Source organism: Strongylocentrotus purpuratus, unplaced genomic scaffold, assembly GCF_000002235.5.
Source record: "Strongylocentrotus purpuratus isolate Spur 01 unplaced genomic scaffold, Spur_5.0 spur5_scaffold_5, whole genome shotgun sequence".
NCBI lineage: Eukaryota > Metazoa > Echinodermata > Echinoidea > Camarodonta > Strongylocentrotidae > Strongylocentrotus > Strongylocentrotus purpuratus.
Window position 1 is genome coordinate 35,593,914 of NW_022145611.1, and position 15,306 is coordinate 35,609,219.

General features: G+C 36.5%; 1 protein-coding gene across 1 annotated transcript; it reads right to left on the bottom strand.

The window, feature by feature from the left end:
* Window positions 1-13,570: 13,570 nt before the first annotated feature.
* LOC105447216 (histamine H3 receptor-like) lies at window positions 13,571-14,749 on the bottom strand. The gene has a single exon (XM_030999186.1). It carries the CDS (start codon window positions 14,747-14,749, stop codon window positions 13,571-13,573), a length of 1,179 nt encoding a protein of 392 aa, XP_030855046.1.
* Between the last annotated feature and the right edge of the window lie 557 nt (window positions 14,750-15,306).

Sequence of the window (15,306 nt, forward strand, 5' to 3'; positions counted from 1 at the left end):
TAAATCATTTGTACCGGAGTGTTGGCTCGGTCAGTAGAGCGTCCGCCTCACAACCGGGAGGTCGTGGGTTCGAACCCCGGCCGCGTCATACCAAAAGACGTTAAAAGATGGGAGTTGTTGCTACCTTGTTTGGCGTTCAACAATAAGGGATAGAGCAACGTCAATCTGGCGCTGCTCAATGGCTGCCGGGCTCACGATCAATTGGGCAAAAAGAATTTCCGTTTCGGTTTAATAAAATTTGGAGTGGACTATTAGATTATTAGATTATTATTATTAGAGAAAGAAGACGATTCGCTGTACCGTTCTCGTCTCTTAATCCTTGTCTCAATTCAGTTTCCCCCCCCCCCCCGTCCTGCGCGAAGCGCGGAAGCTTTGACATTTCATTAAATTATTAGAGAAAGAAGACGATTCGTTTTACCGTTTTCGAATCTTAATCCTTGTCTGAATTTCAAAACTGTTTTTTGTCTGCTTCTTTATTCCTACGTCCCTTTTTTTTTCTCTCCTCTCTTTTTTGGGCGGCGTTTTTTTTTTTTTTTGGGGGGGGGGGGATGGGGCCGCCCCGCCGCCCCTCTGGCTACGCGCCTGCGGTCAGATGAGCATATGTTGCTATCTTGTCCGAATTTGTCATTTTACAACAAACGCATACAAAGTATAATATACCTTAAAATGAATTTCAGCATTATGTGTAAACCACCGTTTTGGAATTAGAAATAAACCACGTTTAAATTTGATTTCCCCCGATCCCTCTCCCCGATCAGTACGCCAGTGCCCCGCCCCCCCCCCCCTGATCTACACTTTGTTGCCGGAAAATCGCAACTGATCTCCCCTACCTTTCTTCTCTCTCCTCATTTCTTTCCCTTTCTCTCCTCTTTCCCTTCCCTTCCTTCCCCCTCTCTCTCTTTTAGGTTTGCTGGGGAGGGGGGGGGGGAGGAAGGTCCTTCCAGCCCCCACTCTTCTCCACATGATGTTGGCGGGATTAACCGCAAATGATCTATTTTCCCTTCTTTTCACCTTTTGTTTTCTTCTTCCACTTTTCGGTCCCTTTTAGCCCTCCTTTTTTCCTTTTCCTTCCTTCTCTCTTTTTTTCTTAGCGGGGGCGGGGAGAGGCACGGGCGTTTTGCCCCACCCCACCCCGATCCACAACTTGTTGGCGGGAAAATTACAACTAATACCCCCTTCTTTTCTTTCCTTCTTCCTCAATTTTCCTTCCGTTTATCTCCTCTTTTCCTTCTTTCTTTCCGTTTCCTTCCTTCTCTCTTATTTTTTTTTATTGGGGGGGAGGCAACAGCCTGGGAGGCGAGGCCCTTTCGCCCCCCGATCTCCTTCTTCCCCCTTTTCTTTTCTTCTTCCTCTTCATTCTTTCCATTTCTCTCCTCTTTCCCTTCTTTTCCTTCTCTCTCTCTCTCTCTCTCTCTTCCTCCTTTTTTTTCCCTTCTTTTTTTTCCCCCCTTTTTTTGTTCCCTCTTTTTTTTTCCTTCCTTTTTTTATTCCTTTTTTTTATTCCTTTTTTTTATTCCTTCTTTATTTTCCTTCTTTTTTTCCCCAGGGGGGGGGGGGGGGGGGGGGGGCGGGCTCGGCCCCCCTCCTAGATCCGCAACTGCTGTAGCATCAACAGGAAGACAAAGGCAATGATGATGTATTGTACATATGTATGGAAGCATGTAATTCTCTTATGAACGTGTGCTAAGCTGGGGGAAATTACATACCATTATTTATTCTATAATATTAGTCTGACATGTCTTACATAGCAACTTATATGTTGCTATTGTTTGTGGAATTGTAACAGGTGGTCAACTTTGGCAAAGTTACATGCCACTTTCTAAAGTTAGCTCATTGGTGACTGACAGATGATGTCACAAGGGGAATGAGATCTGGAGGTTTTTGGGGGGTGGAGCTTAGCAAGTTTGAATAACAAATATTTCAAAATCTATGAAACAAATTCAGAAGTTTAAAAATCAAAATATGAGATGTATGCAGGATTGCACACCAACATGAATACACTTGTATTTCGGGCCCTTTAAGGTTAACAATAGTTGTGTCTGAATTGATTACTGTGTGTGGCAGTGAAACCTGCCCCCGCCCCCTTTTTTTTTTAGAGCAGCCTTTGCAAAAATTATGTTTTAGTGCCATGCATGCAGTGCAGTTCATCCATGGTTCGGCAGATTGCAGCTAGCTTCCAAAGAGCAAAAACAGGTTTTACCTATAGCTCATGCATCTCGGGTGTGAGGGCAGCAGCGTCCGTTATTATTGGAAATGTCAAAGCCAGTTCCTGTACACAGGAGGTTTCCATCTTCGGATTAGATAGTAAGTTTTTTATTAGATATATTGATTTTCAGTTTCTTATTATGTATTTTGAAGATTATATTCGACGTCCAACTGATGTGAAATTGCATTTTAATAGTTGATTATAAAAATAGAGAAAGGAATGTTCTCCCATTTTTGCTTATAAACAGTCAATGTGATAAGTATAAAAGATATAAGCATTATCTCCCTGTCATTGGCTTTAAGTCAGTGATGTAAATTCTTATTAATATTCCTTTATTTTGTCAAGACTTGTCTTATGAAAGAGAATTGTCATGCTTCTCTTTAATATATTTAATGATAAATGCTAACTTTTGAGGAAGGTAATTATTCCTGTATTTGAGACAAGTTTGTGCCACGATATTCGCTGTTTTCACGAAGTGACGGTAGTGAGAAAAAAAATTGCATTCACTCTGCGTTACGATTTTCCTCACTACCGTCACTTCGTGAAAATAGGGACGTTATGTTTCGATGTTTATATTTCCTTCTAGCCGGCCGTTTACCAATCGATTTCTAATGGTTTCCAGACAGTTTCCCGAATTGTATCCAAGCAGGTCTGCCGATTTTTGATACTTGGGCTCTCCTTAGATATACTACCGGCTTTCACAAGCAATTCTTAGACCATATCCGGACTTGAGATAACGTTGTTCCAGCAGACTACATGCAGAATAGACTACACGTTTGTCTGGAGACAGCGAGCGAGGACCCTGCAGCGATCCCCATCTTCAGTTGGAGTTTTCTCCATTCGGCGCCAAGGGCTCGACTCCTTGACACAACCCAGAAGGGGGTGTGAAAGACGGATCAGCCCCTTGTCATACTGAGAGAATTTTATACTGACCATGCTTGTGGAAGTTTGACTAGCTCTTCCACCCCACCTCCTTTCTCTTCTGTGTTCGGAATTTTAAGATAATATTATGTGCCCGTATTTGGAGCCGTTATATTTTACGGGGAATAGTTCAGGAACTTCGTGTTACTTTTGTCATTTATACCAAATTGAGATGTCATTCTAATCTATGAAAATTCTCATGACCTGCCTGCAGATTATTGATCCTGAAAAGTCTACACAATTCAACAACAACAACTTTCGCGACCAGACCAGGAAGCGAGTTCAAAAATTCGTTTACAAAATTACTTAAAATTATTTTGATATCTTTTACTTGCTACAGCTGAATGTTTAGTGCTATTTAAGTTCAAACGGTTTGAATAAAAAATGTATTAATTACTGTTATTAAATACGAATGTAGTACAAAGTTTTTGGAAATTTTGAAATTGGGTAAATAGTGAATCTTTACAACTTTGATATATTTGGACGCCCCTGTAGATGTTTAGCCCCTAAAATACTTCTGCTTTCGAGAAAAATTGAATATAAAAATTTACCGGTGCTCCCGTTTAATTTTGATAAATTTCAAATAGCGCCTAGGGCCGTCCAATGGTAGCTCTGACCATGAAAATCTCAGAATATGTAGTTGTGAAATATAATTTCCAGACGAGATTAGCTAATTCGTCGATTTTTGTCAAGAAATATTGTTTTATAGCTTAATGAATAGCTTGACCTTGAGAGGGAGCTATACAACATAGTTTACAATTTCATCACTTTAGACTCAATTTCAACCGCGACAACGATCACTGAATATTATAGGATCGTATATGCTTCCAATATGTTCATTTGAACCAAATTCATGACCCCATACCAAAATGTTGTATTACCTTTAATCTATCTTTTTAATTTTGTTCTGCAAGGTCGTCAATCAGCCCTTATACCATTAAATTTTAACCATACCGTGACAGGGTAGAAAAGTTGATTAAATATCTACTACTAAAAGGCCAGGGGTCAGAAAATGTTATATAAAGCAAAATCAGAAAGGAATTACAAGAAACTATGTGAGAACAGTGTTAAAGGTGGTGTAGCATGTAGCATGTAGATTTGCAAATACCTTTCTAGGCCTTGTTGGCAAATTTAAATTATCGAAATCAGCATTCAGCATCATCATCATCACTCATCTTTTTTTAACTTCTTCTCCTCCTTAGTACAAGTAGAAGTGCTATGATGATCATTTTATATAGCGCTTATTAGAATCATTAAGCGCTTCCAAACTCGGAAATTATTACCCCGGCTTTAGCTGTGCTGCCATAATTATTATTATTATTATTATTATTATTATTATTATTATTATTATTATTATTATTATTATTATTATTATTATTATTATTATTATTATTATTATTATTATTATTATCATTATTACTATTAATACTATTCATATTTTTATTATGGTCATTATTTTTTCCAATGATTATAGTGGTATCATTTTCACTTTCATCAACATCATCATCACCATCCGCACTGCTACAACTACTTTCATTCTTGTTTCTTTTCATTCTTACTTTCCTATTTCTGCTTTTTGCTATCATTATTGGCTACAGATCTTCCTACATGCGAACAAGTTAAAAGTTCATTTCATGCTACCTCGTGGGGGGGGAGGGGGTAATCGTGTGCACCAAATGATAATAACAATGAAATTATATTATTGAACACTCATGGGGGCATAGAATAAATAAAAATATGTGATGTAATGAAAAGAGGAATGCAACAATTTTACAGTCAAAAGACAATCCAATCTTTACGGAAAAAGAGAAATAGAAGGAAAACAAATCAGATCTTGCCCACAAATTATAACAAAGGGCACACTTTTCAAAGGACATGCGCTCACCTGAATGGCGCATTTAAAAAAAAAATAATACGATTTCCCGTTTAAACAGGCAACAGGGTTACAAAAAAAAACAATCAAACAAAACAACGACAACAGCCAAAACAAGCAAAAAACAACCGTCGAGTGATATTTTTTTAATTTTTCTATTAGTGATAATTATAGCTTGGCCTCCGAGCAACCTTTTTATTTAATTTAAGAGAAATGCACATTTCATGGGCATAGATGACTCTTCCTTAGTGGCGTATTCATAAAGTGATAAACGATGGATCCAGCGTATCCCACACCCCGCCTCCTCCTCTTCCCTCCGTGGCAAAGAGATTCAAACTTTTCATTAAAAAAAAAATTGCAATGTAGTTAGTCCAGGGCATATGGACTATACGAAAATGCCCCTCTCACATCCCTCCTCTCTGAGTCACTTTGGTTCCTCGAAGTTATTCTATCCTTAGAAATATCCGTGCCCCTTCACTCCCAATAGGGGCAATGCCTCCTTTTATGGGCAAAGTAGAGTCAAAGGGTAGAATACGTTTTCTTTCATTGACGGAAATTTTGAACAAAAGAATTTATCTTCCACAATTTTATAATACCAATGTTTACATTTTTTCACGCTCTCTCTCGCTCTCTCTCTCTCTCTCTCTCTGTCTCTCTCTCTCTTTATTTCTATATTTCTTTCTTCTATCCTAATTTTTAATTTATATGAAAGTCACTTTTTGTTAGTTCTCCTCCTGTGATTAGGCCAAATTAAAATAAAAACATGTTTAGCGTCCTGTTTTTTCGAAAATTGGGAAGGAGGAGGCCCTTTTTTTTTTTCTTTCAAAATGGCCGCTCGGTACATTTTCCCTGACAGTCGGGCTATTTTTTTTTTTATCAGAAATAGATCCATTTTAGCAGTGTTTTTCATGTTTTTTTTCTTTAAAATTTTTTTTTTTTTTTAAAGAATTTCAACAAAAAAATTTCACAAAAAAATAAAATAGGAGGCGGCCCCCAAAAAGGAAGCGGGCGGGGACGCTAAACATGTATATATATTTTTAATGGCCTTAGATGATGTACCTGCTTCATGTATCACGTAAGTTTTAATTGAGTGAAGGGCGCTCTTCATAAAAAGTGTTGAAGTAATATGAACTCAACAAATTACGTTATTCCTATTGGCTGAAAGCGATGGCTGTTCCCAGTTGTGTCTTTCTATTGAACGAAGCTCCAGAAACTGAGGTTTTGCAGGATGGGAGGGAAAGAAAAGTGTGAAAATCGTTGACAAGCAGCATTTAAACAAACAAACAAACAAGCAAACAAATAAACAAAGATTAAAACAAACAAATTTCTGGGAATCCTCCCCTTTTCATTTTCGGTGGAGACTATTCACAGGTATAGTACAGTCAAACCTGTCTATAGCGACTGCCCAAGGGAAACACAATAAGTGGTCTTTGTAGGCAGGTTCCTTTAGTACATGTTTCAATGAGAAACCATTTTTAAGGGGAAATTGTGGTTTTTGTAGACAGGTGATCACTGAAGCAGGTTTGACTGTACAAGCCAAATGTTATGGGGGAGATACATGCCATGTGCCCCCTATACCTGGGCCTCGTTGCATAAAACTTTTTACTTACCGCTCAAATGAGCACTTACCGCTACAATAACCGTTTTATGCAACAGGACCACTGGGCTTAAGCTTTTAGTCAAATGAATTTGCTTTCACTTTGAGTATAGCGTCATACAATTCTGACTTTTTAATTTCACTTTTCCCCCTACTTTCCGCACGTTCTTTCATCGTTTTTTTTTTCTCACTCTGAATGTGTTTAACCTTCTTTTCCCCTCGCTTTCTCTGCCCCATTCATTCATGCAATTTTACTAGTTACTTTAAAAATATCATCTTCTCTCAAATTCGGATTGTTTGCTAAATGCATTTTTCATTGTACGTTTCTGAGACGAAATTTTACGCAACTTAGCATGTATACGGGGCTGCAAAAAATGTTTGGTAACATTCATTGCATAGAAAATTTACCAGAGTATGAAAAAGCTTTCCGACATAGAAATTTTCTTCACTTAACGGACGAAGCAATTTGAATGAGCTTGACGTATAGATCTTTATTTTTTAAAGGAATTGTGTTCACTTTAAAATATTAACCTCACTAAAAGACTCTTCTTCTCTCTTTACCTCTCTTTCTCTATTTCTCAGTCTATCATTTCTATTGTAGACCACACATAATTCATTTTCTTTAAATCTAGATAACAGTTTCATATTCTATTACGACCGATGTTTCATGCAATGTGGAAAACCGAAGAATAGTGCGAAAATGTTATTATGAGATCGTCGATCAGCATGGTGAAAGTCCTACACAACTGATAAATCCAAATCTCCTGTATATAAATCAGCTGATAGAATGATTTGTTTGATTGTTTATAAGGAACGGAATGATCCATACAGCAGTGGCGGATGGAGGGGGAGGGTGCCAGGGGGGCCTGGGCCCCCTCCCCTGGGAAAAAACAGGTAAACAAAACACGTTAATTTTACCTTTATTTAAAGAAGGGCCCCCTCTCATGGTGCTCAAAAGGGGGGGGGTGCGATTTTCAAATTTTCGAGGGCAAACAAAAAAATTAGTGCTCACTACCTACTGCCGAACATGCAAGATCACTTGATAAATCTAAGCAAGATCTCCAGGATGCATACGATGAAGAGCAGTCAAATTACACAGCTAAAAAAAGGCACTGATATAGAGATTGGTAAAGTCCAACAGCAAACTAGGAAAGTATGAGATATTGTGAAAGAGATCACTGGAAAGGCCTCGACCCAAGTGGATCAGCGTAGACGTTAGAACACCCCAAGAGAGACTAAACCAGTGGAAAGATCACTTTTTTAATCTTCTTGGTCAACTCCACCAGGTAACAACAACTCAGTAAGGAAGATGGTCCAAGAGACACTCCCAATCAAAACAAAAATAATACCATTGGAGAACTCAAAGTGGCAGTTACCTCCCTCTCCAATAATACATGCCCAGGTGTGGATGAAATCCCAGCAGAGGTATTGAAGTCTGGTGCCCTTGACCAACAGCTTTTGGAAGTATCTAACAGAACGCTTGTCCATGGCGAGAAACCAGACTCGTAGTCTAGGAGCATAATCATCCCTGTACCCCCAAAAGGAGACCTCAGTACCCCTCAAAACTACCGTGGTATAGCACTGACCCCCAGTAGCTGCAAAACTATTCAACAAAATGCTTTTGAATGGAATCTGTCCTCACCTGGAACCCCTTCTCCACAAGAACCAGAATGGATTCCGTCCAGGAAGATCTACAGTAGCACAAATTCTAATTTGGCGAAGTCTGGTGGAAAGTGTTAAAGCAAAGCATCTGACAGCAGTGCTTACGTTCGTGGATTTAAATAAGGCCTCCTAGTCAATAAATATGAAGAAGATGTTAGAGATCTTAATCTTAAGAGCCTACGGAATACCACACACACGTTACAGCAGTAGGAGTGATGTACAAAGATACCACAGCTCAAGTATGTTTACCAGATGGAGAGACTGACTCCTTTACCATCTTAGCAGGAGCCCCCAAGAGATACCTTTGCACCATACCTATTCATCATAGCATTGGATTATGCTCTAAGAATGGCTACTGAAGGGTTCGAGGATCTAGGCTTCACTCTAGAGGAAAGGAAAAGTAGCAGATATCCTTCTGTAATGATCACAAATACCGACTTTGCTGACGATATTGCACTAATTTCAGACAATCTGTAAAAGGCACAGAAGCTCCTAGAACAAGTAGACTCCTGCAGCAAGCCAAGTCGGTCTAAAAATAAATAGTACTAAGACAGAATTCATGATGTACAACCTTCGCGAAGCCGAGATTTATACTGCTGACAGGACAAAGTTGAAGCAGGTCCAAGACTTTCAGTACCTTGGCTCGTGGGTTGATCAGTCATAACAAGATCTGAATATCCGAAAGGCGAAAGCCTGGACGGCTTTGAACAAGCTGACATCCATTTTCAGGCTTTCTACATAAACAATGACAATGAAGTCCATATATTGAACATATGGTAATCAGCTCACTATCCAGATTATGCTATTTAAGGCAATTGAATTACTTAAAAGTGAAAACCGGTGTCATAAATGAATTCCTTGCCATGGAAACCCTGGAAAATTCGTATTATCCATGTTTTCAGGCTTCCTGGATTAAGATTAGCAACATTACTACATATTGCACATACATGCTAAATAGGGTATTATGATAATTAGGCTTATTATATTACATCTACATAATATATGTTCTCATGAATTAATGTGTAGTCTTTCAAAAGTGATTTACAATGTTGCATTGCACCATTTTCAGGCTTTCTACATAAACAATGACAATGAAGTCCATATATTGTCCATGTGCTAGTGAGCTCATTATGATAATTATGCTTTGTAAGACAATTGCATTACTTAAAAATAAAAGCTGGTGTCATAAATGAATTCTTCGTCATAGAAAGCCCTAGAAAAGTTGTATTATCCATGTTTTCAGGTTTCCTGGATTAAAATTAGCAACATTATTACATATTGCGAATATGCTAAATATATGATTATGCTAATCAGGCTATTATAAAAATTGACCAAGGTTGCCACCAAGCCGAATTTTCTTCAATACCCGCCTAGCACACGAATCAACAAAAATACCTTGTACTTAACACCTTTTCCAGGTCATGTACATTGTATATGGTACCGTCTACTGGACTAGAGTGTGAAAAAGCTTTCCGACATAAAAAATTTGCTACACTTAATAGACCAAGCAACTTTTACCTAGATTAACCTATATAGATCTTTATGAAAAAGGAAAATATATGTTTACTTTAAAACTTTAACCTCACTAAAAGACTTTCCTTCTTTCTCTCTCGCTTTCTCTCTTTCCCTATTTCTCAGTCTATCATTTCAATTGTAGAACATACGATTTTTTCAAATTTCATAAAATCTAGATAAAACTTTTCATATTCTATTACGGTCGATATTTTATACAATTTGGAAAACCGAAGAATAGAAAGCAAATTTTATTATGAGATCGTCGATCAGCATGGGGAAAGCCCTACACAACTGAAAAACCCAAATCTCCTGTATATAAATGGATCAGCTGATAGAATGATTTGAGAGTTTGTTTGATTGTCTGTAAGGAACGAAATGATCTAGGATCATAACAAAATCAGTGCACTTAGTGACCTTACTGGGTAAAGTTTTTATCCTCAAAGCAAATTTTATCTAATGAGGCTAAAAGTAGTAGCATATTTTAATTTAAAATAAAACGATTATTTGAAAAGAAAATAGAGGGAAAAAAAGGGAAATTGAAAAGAACGGGAAAGAAAGAAAAAAGAAGAAGCAAAGACAAGGGAACAGGAATGAAAAAATGTATCAAAATATACCTAGAAGAATTTACCTTCAGGTGGTTTCCTTTCCAAATTCCATTGCTTATCAATGTTTTATTTTTATTAACACGATGAAAACATTGAAGAACGCTTTCAATTGGAATGATACAAGGACTTTCTTTTGTCTTTGAAGCATTTGGTTTAGATCCAATTTAAATTCATGCGATACTTGTGCATTGGGATCATTTTGAAGATCAAATCTATCATAACCAAGTAAAATCAAAATCAAATATTTTCACACAGACACATTGGATGGGTTTACTCCTCGATCATTATTGACGGTATAAATTCTGATGTCAGTTTGATAATATTCTCGAATACAATAATTCGGAATGACAAATAATAATTAACTCAGGCTTTGCTCTCTAATTCCATATTTATCCTATGAAGTGAGTTAACCGATCTATGAATGACGAAATTTCGATCAGGAATTTAATCACATTTGGTATAAATATAGGCCTACAACGATTCAATTCAATTCAATTCAATTTATTTCCACTTTAAAACAATTAACAAATCAATAACATTAACATATGAATAATAGTGGCGGGATCATCAAAAGCACTAATAATTGAAAATGACCCCTAAACAAGTATACACATAACACAGTAAATATTGTAGGAAAATATCAAAATAACAAAAACATCAAAATTAAAATATTAAAATATCAATTAGGAAGAAAAGATAGGAAACATCAACAAAATATTCATCATTTATGAGTTCAGGAGGTGTTGTTTAACTCATCGTTTGACCTGTTTTACGGTCTTACTATTCTTGAGATAAGGTAATTCCAAATAATTTGTCCGTTGTAAAAAATTGAATTCTGATTTATTGATATGCGGTTTAAAAGGAGATGGATATTTTGAGCATTTCTAGTATTGTCATTATAAATGGAACAATACAAAGTAAAATAATCATCATAAATTTTTTAAAGAAGTTTATTCAAAAGTTGAAACATAAAAATTGTAGTATCTAAGGTTAATAAATCATGGATAGATAGGATTTGTATTTTAAAAATAATGGTAGAGTGTGAGACAGATAAAAAAAAGTATGTAACAAGGCGAATCCCACGTTTCTGTAATGTATTAATTCGTTCAATATTTCTTTTAGAAGTGAAACCCCAAACAATATTACAATTATTTAAATGGGAAGAAATGAGGACATGGTATAATATTTTTTTTTTTTCAAAACAGTCTGAGGGTAAGAAATTCAATCTGAATATGACACCAATATTTTTAGATAAAGTGTTCCAAAGATGATTTAAATGGTGGTTCCAAGATAGTTTTTCATCTACAATTGCTCCTAAAAATGTTGTACTTGACAACCGAGTTATCTTTTTATTTAAATAGAATATATTTCAATCCATTGGAATTTGGGTTTTAGTTCCAAACATAATATAATTAGTTTTATTAGTATTTAATATTAACTCATTGGATTTCATCCACTTACTTAAATTGCTTAATTGAGTATTTACGAAATGAAATAAAGCTGTAGGATTTTTACAAAATACACTGGTATCGTCTGCAAATAAAATGTAACGAAAATTTTGGGTTGAACATGGCGTGTCATTGATATATAGATCAAAAACATATATTCACTTTCGGTTAGAAGGACTAACGTCAAGAGAATTTGTTTAATTTAGGTTAACCTCGATTTACTTCAAGTTCACACGTACTAATATATCTATAGTATGTATGTGAAGAGTTTAAACATTAAACTTGCATATCACATCAATATTATAGATATCTTTACAATTGAACAACCAATTTTAGGGAAAAAATAAGCTGATGAATAATTTGTTTTCCTTCCTTATAAAAAAAATATTGTGTTAATCTACTGTAATGTTGATAACTAGAGTCTACGTGCAACGTTGTCGATTCTTCTACAGGTTTAATTGGAGGGAGGAGAGGGGCAAACGCATTAATATAATTTTGTTTTCATAGAAAGCTCTCGCAGTGAAAAATAACAATTATTGCTGTTTTAAAGTTATCTCTTCAATTATCTCATACAAACCGTTTTTCATTTATTCATTAATTTATTACCTAAATTCAGGGTACATTGTTTTTCAGCTGACAATAATTTTATAATTGGTAAATGGAGCCAACAAATAGCAATAGCTGATCTAAGTTGGCCCCATTTGATACACTATCAGTTATGACAACAAATTAAGAATAAACGTTGAATCATGAAGAAGTAACAGTTTGCACTAGCATTAAAATAATTTTCAATTTGTTTAGAAATATATACACGATATGGTAATATCACTCAAACATATATGTACACTAATATAGAATTTAAATATTTACACAATATCGTTGAAATATTTCATGGTAATTCTATGCGTAATGTACATTATTTACACTAAATGTGCCAATAAGAAGTAGTTAAATTTCATTCTTCAAGAAGGTCCGCTTTGAATATTTCTATAAAGCTTTTTCGCGATGAACTTTTTTTCTAATTTCATTAGCATTCTTTTTACACTGCAGTATAATGATTAAGATAATAACGACAATTATAATAATTGTAGATTTGTAGCGCATTACATCTGTCTATAGAATGGTACCCGAGGCGCAAACAAAATAATAAATTACAAGGTAATACAAAAGTTACTGAGTAAAATTTTTAAAAAAACCGGCAAAAGCAGTCACGCAAAACAAACACTGGCAAATTATTGTTCAATAAAATCGGAGAATGTATACTATAATCTAGATCTATTAAGAATAAATCATTCTCAAAATAATTCCATAAATTGGGGTAAAAAAAAAATATTCCAACTATATGAGCGACAGTGTTTTATATCAGGAAATGGATTGGTCCCATACGGATTCATGGGTTACCCCGCGGGTCAATTTTTTTCTTCTTTAGATTTACTACCGAAATAGATACCTGATCTATAGATGATTTTAACCCAGTCCAACGATAATCTTCTTAAGCTATAGTGGTACAGTATGGTCACTTGTGTCAAGGGCCTTAATTTGCAAAATCTGGAGAACAACATTCTGACAGTGACTCTACCCTCATCAGTGAATTGCGTTTATTGATCTATCAAATTTAGTAATGTAAGTTTGGTGCTATAGCCATGTCAGAAACCTTAATGTCACCAAGAATGTTGTTTGCATTCAGAAACTTGTTCAATTAAAATGGTTGATAATTTCTTTTTCACCCCGAACATTTTTCAATTAATTTGATCGACATCGAAAGAGTCTCACGAAATTTTTCTTAAATTGGACAATCGTGAAAGCATAAAGGATTGGATTTATCCCAGAGTTAGCCCATTGAATATTCTCAGTTATATCCCAAGCCAGGTTACTAGTGCATTTTTCTTTGCAGATAGCATTCGCAATGGTGCAGATTTCATATGGAAGACAACACACGCCAAACACCATGACAACGAGTGCTAGCTTTTTGGCAATTATTATATTCTTTTGAAGTCTCACGCTGGTAAACTGATCAAATTTGGTATTTGGTGTCGCGTTCATGTAGATTGCTTGTGAAACAGTTTGGGTGTTCATAGATGTATTGTCTCGCTGTGAAGTAGAAGACAGACGAAACGACCTTCTTTGATGATTATTATCATCTTTGTCTCCTTTTACATCATACATGTTTGCAGGACATTCTTGATTCACCCGGTATTCTGTTTTTTCATCAACGTTTCGGTTGATTGTGATAACTTGAAATTTATCAAACTGCCTCTTAATGTTAACAAAAATAAGAACATTTAAAAAAGCAACACTCGAAAATGGTATGAAGAATCCAATTAGACTAACAGTCAATGTTACGAACGGATTCCCCAGGTACTCCATGAGACACTCGTGCGAATAATCCATCGTTTCCTTTTGTCCGCCAAAAGTCGTCCATCCGAAAGAAAGTAGGACAAAAACTGTGAAGTAGGTTATCCAAGCTGACATGATTGCATATCGAACACGTTTTCGTGTCACGAGTAATCGGTGTTTGATTGGCTTCGTAACTAACAAATATCTATCGATACTGATGAACACGATCATTACGACCGATACGTAGACGGCTAAGTAGTCGATAACGCGGTATAATCTACAGAAGTACTCGCCGAACAACCAACGCCCACTTACAATGATCGTCAGATTGACCGTTAACGGCACGAGTCCGACGATCAAATCAGCAAAGGCAAGATTGAGAATGATCAGGTTAGCCGGTCGTTGACGTAACTTTCGGTCTTGAAAGTATGAAATGATGACGAAAAGATTTCCGATAACAGTGGTCGCAATGAGGATACCGTAGATAACTACGGCTGGAATCGATGTCGAAAGTGGTAGGTTACTATCTTCTGAAGATAAGACAGGTGTCCTGTTGTTGAATTGGGTAGACTCTTCAGGATCCATAATCTGCAGACAGGTCATGAGAATTGAATAGAAAAGCCTCTCAAATTGGTATAAAAAAAAAATGCGAAAAAAGACAAAAAGACAAAGATCCCGAACTATTCCCCGTGAATTAGAACGGATCCAAGTTCTCGCGCCTATAGGAGGGGGGGGGGGGGATATATATATTTTTTTAAATTCCAAACATAGAAGAAAGAGATGAGGTGGGGTGGGAGAGATAATCAAACCTCCACAAGCGTTGTAAGTCTAAAAATATTTCAGTTTGACACGGCACTTTTCCGTCTATCACGACCCCACCCTTTCTGGATGAGGTTCAGGAGTGGAGCATTTGCCGGAAGGGGTGGGGGGGGGGGGGTTGGGGCAGAATCTCTTTCTCTCTCTCTCTCTCTCTCTCTCGCAAACCTTCAAGAAAGCCGTCTTGGGCGATAAAAATACACAATCTCTATTAAGTACTGTATCATAAAAAAAAAAGATTTATTTTGGGAACCACTTCTATCTTTACAGATGTGGTCGGGGGGGGGGGGGCTTGTGGCATCTTTCGGGGTGCAAGTGCATTCCAG

Excerpts from the sequence above, each read along its gene's own strand:
- LOC105447216 (XM_030999186.1), bottom strand. The coding sequence starts at position 14,749 with ATGGATCCTGAAGAGTCTACCCAATTCAACAACAGGACACCTGTCTTA.